Source organism: Onthophagus taurus, chromosome 10 (genome assembly GCF_036711975.1).
Source record: "Onthophagus taurus isolate NC chromosome 10, IU_Otau_3.0, whole genome shotgun sequence".
In the NCBI taxonomy this organism is placed as follows: domain Eukaryota; kingdom Metazoa; phylum Arthropoda; class Insecta; order Coleoptera; family Scarabaeidae; genus Onthophagus; species Onthophagus taurus.
The window spans coordinates 12,749,647-12,757,002 of NC_091975.1; the positions used below are offsets into that span (position 1 = coordinate 12,749,647).

Here is a 7,356-nt window from a genome sequence, read left to right on the forward strand (position 1 = left end):
GTAATTCTGTCGACCATATATGTGATATTCAGGTGGCAAATGTCACATTGGAGCATGTTGGAGTTAAAAAACAAAATGTGCCCAAAACGTGATATTATGACGTTGTAGGCCGTTTTGAGCCATGTTTGAACTTTCTATCACTTTTGGTTCCGGTAATTCTGGCGACCATATATGTGATGTTCAGATGGTAAATATTATTTTGGAGCATGTTGGAGTTAAAAAACAAAATGTGCCCAAAACGTGATATTATGACGTTGTAGGCCGTTTTGAGCCATGTTTGAACTTTCTATCACTTCTGGTTCCGGTAATTCTGGCGACCATATATGTGATATTCAGGTGGCAAATGTCACATTGGAGCATGTTGGAGTTAAAAAACAAAATGTGCCCAAAACGTGATATTATGACGTTATACGCCGTTTTGAGCCATGTTTGAACTATCTATCACTTTTGGTTCCGGTAATTCTGTCGACCATTATTTAATCTCGATTAAACAATGTTTTATTCAATTTTTTCTTTTAATTTTTTACTTTCTTTAATAAGGTCAGCAGACAAATTACCAAACGTCGCTGACCAAACGCATCGCTCGCACCGCATAATTGCGTAACGCACACCGCACGCAATTATGCGACCTAAATTAATTAGTTTTTTAATCGCTTATTAATTGTTAAGTTAGCATTAGGATTTGTATATAAACCCCAAATTTTGAATTAATAAACAATATTATTGATATCTTCGTAATGCTCATTTCCTTCCTGGATTAAACGTCTGGCCTGCCCGAAGTAAATCCGTTCCATAATAAATATCTGGCTTGCCCGGAGTTTATTTTTCCCAAACACTTTCAAATATCTGGCCTGCCCGGAGTTTGAACATGGTCCTTCGAGCAATTTAAGAAACCAGCAACAACAAATTAAAGTCTTACTTTAATTTCTTCAGTCGCTACGGATCATAACAAAGGTCCTACGACACTTACAAACTATCAACCAAAATTAAAGTCATACTTTAATTTTCTTTACCTATCACTTTGGACAAAGCCTAAAATTGGGAGTGAGACTGCTCTCAGAAGTGATTCTTATCCTTGACTATACAACTTATAGTTCTCCATTCCTCGCTACGGACCAAGCCATAAAACAGAGAGTGAGCTGCTCTCAGTAGCGAATTATCCACTTTGTTACGGACCAGGCCAAATTAGAGAGTGAGGCCGCTCTCAGTAACAAAGCTATCTTTTCAAACATATAATAAATAAAAATAAATAAACAAAACCTTACACTTTTCCTTAATCATGGAGGCGTTAAACCAATATGCCCAAAATCGGTCAAAACATCAAGAAGTTACACACCAATATGACAAAAGATTCACAGTCCCGGAAGACGCCAGAGTATATACAAAAGCGTCTACACACCCTCGAATCGCTTTGGAAGAAGATCGAAGAAAATGATGACAAAATGGAAGAAATAAAAATACCCAATCATTCGTATTACACCTCAAATTATTACCTGCAATTACAGCAAGTATACAACGATGCTCTAAACTACATAAAAGAGTGTCAAAAAGCACAACATCCCGAAACCAGAGTACAAGAAGCAACTGAAGATCCAGAACAGATCCGAAGAATAAAAAGGCAGGAAATAAGAATCAAAGAAATGGGTAAACTAATCGACAAAGTAAAACTGGAAATGGTGCAATCTAAACAAAAAAGCACTTATGAATATCTTCGACGTCAACTTCAACAACAAATGGACAGCATCTCAAGATTGGAAGAAGATATCCAGGTAGAAGAAACAAGATTTCAAGCCCGATACTTCGAAGAAGATGTATATTCCAACCTTCAGACGGAATGTTTTGCCGTAATGGAAGAACTAGAAGACATCATTTCTAACCCACCTTCCTCTGAAACACGACATATCCCTCAGAACAACACTGCTATACCTCTTCCACAAATAAAACTTCCCGTATTCGATGGATCCTATGACCAATGGATCACCTTCTATGACCTTTTCCAAAAAATAATCCATGCTAGTATATCCCTAACAAAAGTCGAAAAAATGCAATATTTGAAGACGTACTTGAAAGGAGAAGCTAGTCGAATAATCCAACACCTGCAAATATCCGATAGTAATTATGATGCAGCGTGGACACTTCTACAAAAACGTTACCAAAACAACCGATTAATTCTATCAAAACTACTGGACAAGATTTTGGATCTGCCAGCAACTACGACTGAAAACGGGGAAAGGATAAAGGAATTACACGACACAACAGTCGAGTGTCTCCAAGCCATATCGAACCTGGGAATTCCAACGGAATCTTGGGGTCCTATCATAGGAAGAATACTTGTCAGAAAATGGGACTATGAGACGAACAAGCAATACGAACTGTCGTTGAAAGAACCACATAAAATACAAGACTTCCAAGATTTATTAAGTTTTCTCAGAACTCGCTTCCAAACACTAGAAGCAATCGCTGAACCAAAAAAGCGAAACAATCCAATGCAAGCAAAAGAAGCTTACAATAAGAATAAGTGCAGATATTGTAATGAAAACATAATACATTTCTGCATGAAATTCAAAAAACTTACAGTTCCAGAAAGGACAGAGTACATCAAAGCTCAAAAATTGTGCAGAAATTGTTTATCTCACGACAAAAGCAACATGTGCAACTCAACGTCAAGATGTCACATCTGCCAAAAACCACATCATACGTTGCTTCATAGAGATGAGAACAAGCAGATTAACCAAAGCACAAAATCTACAAAAAATGTAATCCTAGTTTCTACCAAAAAAGAAACAAAAAACAGGACTGCGTCAAGCGGACTAGAAAGTGAAGTTCTTCTAGCAACAGCCCTGGTGAAAGTTAAGACAGTTTCCGAAAGTTCCGAAAAACTCCGAATACTTATCGATCCAGGATCCCAAGCCTCCTTCATCACGGAAGAAGCAGCGAACTTACTCGCTCATCCAAGGCAAAAAATATATGCCAAAATATCTGGGCTGGAAGACGGCTCACCAAAGATATCACAATGGAAAGTGGACCTAAACGTTCAACCTCATTTTCCGAGTAACTTTACCCTCAATACCACTTTCCTTATTCTATCTAAGCTAACGCAATCATTACCAAATAAGAATCTACCAATTTCCTCAGACGAACACTGGAACAACAAAATCCTAGCTGATCCCACCTATAATATTCCTGGTCCCATAGATGCTATCATCGGAGCAGAAGAATATGGAAAAATCATTCAAGACGGGATTCATAAAGCTGAACATGGATTATTGGGACAGAAGACGGAGTTTGGATGGATTTTATCAGGAACAATGAAAGAGAAACCAGCTACCACAATTATAAGCATGATAAATCGAGTCGAAGAAGACGCTCAATTAAAGAAGTTCTGGGAAATTGAAGAAGTTTTAGTTCCAAGAATTCAAACGAAAGAAGATGCCGATTGTGAAGATCATTACCAAAACAACACAAAGAGAAATGATGACGGTACATACACTGTCACAATCCCTTTTAAAACTGAACCAGAATTTGGTGAATCCAAACGTCGAGCAGTAGCAAGACTAACACAAATGGAAAGACGGTTGGCAAAAAATGAACAATTGAAACTCCAATACCACGAATTCATGGAAGAGTACTTAAAACTTGGTCATATGGCAAAAATACAACCCGAAGATCAACCTGCGAAGTATTACATTCCTCATCAAGCAGTTCTTCGTCCATCAAGCACTACAACAAAACTCAGAGTAGTGTTTGATGCATCAAGTAAAACCTCCAACGGAATAAGTTTAAACAGCGTCATGCACACAGGCCCTAGGCTACAGCAAGAACTGTCAGACATCTTATTAAGATGGAGAAAACACCGCATTGCCTTCTTAGCTGATATAGAGAAAATGTATAGGCAAATAAGAATTTCGAAAGAAGATGAACCCTTTCAAAGAATATTATGGAGATTCAATACATCGGAGCCTATACAGGAATATAAACTGATGACGGTTACTTACGGAACCACAGCCGCGCCATACTTAGCCGTTAAAACGTTACAACAACTGGCTCAAGACGAAAGAAGCAATTTCCCAGAGGCGTCTAAAGTTGTCTTAGAAGATTTTTACGTTGATGACGTGTTATCTGGTGCAGATTCCATAACAGAAGCACAAATCGTTCGAAAACAACTCAACGAGATGTTAAAAACCGGCGGATTTTTATTGCGAAAATGGACCTGCAACAAACCAGAATTGCTTCAATCAATACCAATTCACTCAGAGCACAAGCTGACAGAGAAATAGCTGAAGATTGGCTAACCAAATCCCTGGGCGTATATTGGGCACCTTTGACAGACACTTTTCGATTTCAAGTGAATGTGATCATCAATGAAAACCCTACAAAGCGTCACATTCTGTCAGAAGTAGCCAAATTATTTGACCCTCTCGGTTGGCTAGCACCTGTCGTCATAAAAGCAAAAATTCTCATTCAAGAGTTATGGCTCCAAGAATTAGAGTGGGATCAATCGGTACCAGACCAGGTCAAGCATCCATGGTTACAATTTCAAGAAGAGTTAAAAGCGTTAGAAGAAATCAACCTGCCACGGTGGATCAAAACCAGAAAAGGGTCCAAAGTTGAACTCCACGGGTTTTGCGACGCGCCAGAAAAAGCATATGGGGCAGTAATTTATGCAAGATGTCCGAACGAAAACGGAAAAATTACGTCGACCCTAGTAATAGCTAAATCAAAAGTAGCACCTGCAAGAACAAAATCCACATTACCAAGATTAGAACTTTGCGCAGCAGTATTACTTGCAAGATTATTTAAAAGAACCACCAGAACACTAAAATTAGATCAAGAAACTCCACTCTTCGCATGGTCAGATTCTACAATCACATTAGCTTGGATAAAAGGAGATCCAACGATGTGGAAGACGTTTGTTGCAAATCGAGTCGTTGAAATAAACAATACGATTTCGAAAGAACACTGACGTCACGTGAGCGGCGAAGAAAATCCAGCCGACATCATATCAAGAGGTATCCATCCTGAAAAATTTGTTCAGCATCAAGTTTGATGGAATGGTCCATCATGGCTATTAAAAGAAAGATGCTGGCCACAACAAGAAGAGATAGAGAACACCAATGAGGAGATGAAGATCCCAAGAATTATTGCCTGCGTGAAAGCAATCGAAATACCGAAAGAGTACGAACGATTCTCGTCATTGACAAAAATGATTCGAGTACTTTCTTATTGTCGTCGATTCGAAGCTAAAGAACATGGACCGCTTACCGTTCACGAGATGAATACGATTCTAAACGCAATCATCATCGAAATCCAGAACAGAACGTTCGAAATGGAAATCAAAAGTCTGCGAAAAAATAACCAAGTGGACAAGAAAAGCAAGCTTTCGACACTTAATCCATTCATAGATAAAGAAGGTTTACTTCGTGTTGGCGGAAGATTACAAAAATCACCACTAGCCTACGATGAAATACACCCAATAATTATTCCTTACCATTCGCAATTTTCTCAAATGCTGATCCAAAATGCACATGCTTCAACTCTACATGGAGGAAATCAAGCAACGTTAGCTTATATTAGAAGAAAATATTGGATCATAAATGGAAAACGTGACGTACGAAACATCCTCCAAAAATGCGTAAAATGCATTAGATACAAGGCTCAGATAGCAGAACAAATGATGGGAGAACTTCCTGCACCAAGAGTCTGCCCAGCTCCCCCATTCACTCATACTGGTGTAGATTATGCCGGCCCGATTCAAATTCGTACCACGAAAGGAAGAGGCCACAAATCATATAAAGGGTACATCGCCGTCTTTGTATGCCTGACAACGAAAGCAATTCATTTGGAAGCAGTCAGTGACATTCAGTCGTGGTCACTGTGAGCACATGTACAGTGATAACGGAACAAATTTTGTTGGAGCCAGTAAGCTATTACAACCAGACATTGCAACAGTCATCCAGGATCGGTCATTTCAAGACAGCCTTGCAACTCAAGGGACGCAATGGCACTTTAATCCGCCCGCAGCTCCTCACTTCGGAGGAATTTGGGAAGCCGGAGTGAAATCTGTCAAACATCACTTGAGACGAGTCATTGGGGAGACAACATTAACATTTGAAGAACTTTCCACACTTCTTTATCAAATAGAAGCATCCTTAAATTCCCGTCCATTAACACCTTTAAGTAACCACATGAATGACACCACAGTTTTGACTCCTGGCCATTTTCTTATCGGTAGACCCTTGTTATCCTACAATCATCCTTATATCAAAGATGAGCACGATTTATCTCCGAGATGGAAGTTAATTTGAAAAATGAATAAAGACTTCTGGCAAGCGTGGTCCACTGAGTACCTCAGTCGTTTACAACAGAGATACAAATGGAAAGTTCCACAAGATAATTTCAAGCCTGGTGATGTTGTTATTATCAAAGAAAATATCGTTGATCCCAATCGTTGGCCATTAGCACAAATAACAGACGTCCATCCATCAGATGATGGCAATGTTAGAGTGGTCACGTTAAAAAAGTCTGGTGGAAGTATCCTGAAAAGAGCGATACACAGCTTAGTACCATTACCAATGACCAAAGAGAAACAGGAAGAACCGACCCAAGCAGTTAATATCAATTGCAATCACTACTGCGGAAACAGTGGAAGTCGTAAGAAGAAGATATCAACCATAATTTCCCTCTTGATCCTATGCACCACCATATTCAGTTCGGTCACAGCAACATACAATCTGAAATATCCACATTCTGGATTGTACATCGAACACATGGGACATGCGAAAATAGAAAGAGGACAATTCAGAATCGAGTCCAAGATCAACAAAACAAAAATAGTCGAAGATATGGAAACAGCCGGAGGCGCGGTTAGAGATTTCAAATACTTATGTGATAATATTACTGCAATGGGGCATTCTACTCATTGTGAAACTTTTCTACATCATCTGGAAGAAGAAAACAAGCAACTAAAATGGGTTCATGATGGATTATATAACGTCATGCAAAGAAGACAGAAGAGAGGACTGTTGGGACGATTATTAACGAGCGTTTTCGGCGTCAACGAAGAAGTATACCAAGATATCGAGGCGTTAGAGAAGAATCAACAAACTCTAATAAAAGCATCAAACCATCAAACTAAATTCATGATGTCTGCAATTTCCACTTTCAACGCTACCGAAGCCAGAGTTTATGCCCAACTAGAGAAGTTTCGCGTAAAACTAAACCAAGGACTTTCTGCGTTAAACGAAATGAATCGTTGGTTCGCCAAAGTCGATGTGAATCAATTGAACATCTATGTATTAAACTCATATCACATAGCTATAAACATCATTTCGGAAATAAGTCAATTTTATACCAAGG

The 7,356-nt window shown here is 38.9% G+C and overlaps 2 protein-coding genes across 2 annotated transcripts; both read left to right on the plus strand.

The window, feature by feature from the left end:
• Nucleotides 1–1,298: 1,298 nt before the first annotated feature.
• Nucleotides 1,299–4,277, plus strand: LOC139431510 (uncharacterized). The gene has a single exon (XM_071199389.1). The coding sequence runs from the start codon at nt 1,299–1,301 to the stop codon at nt 4,275–4,277; it is 2,979 nt and encodes a 992-aa protein (XP_071055490.1).
• Nucleotides 4,278–5,203: 926 nt separating this feature from the next.
• Nucleotides 5,204–5,878, plus strand: LOC139431511 (uncharacterized). Its single transcript, XM_071199390.1, has one exon. It carries the CDS (start codon nt 5,204–5,206, stop codon nt 5,876–5,878), a length of 675 nt encoding a protein of 224 aa, XP_071055491.1.
• Nucleotides 5,879–7,356: the final 1,478 nt, after the last annotated feature.

Excerpts from the sequence above, each read along its gene's own strand:
- LOC139431510 (XM_071199389.1), top strand. The coding sequence starts at position 1,299 with ATGCCCAAAATCGGTCAAAACATCAAGAAGTTACACACCAATATGACA.
- LOC139431511 (XM_071199390.1), top strand. The coding sequence starts at position 5,204 with ATGATTCGAGTACTTTCTTATTGTCGTCGATTCGAAGCTAAAGAACAT.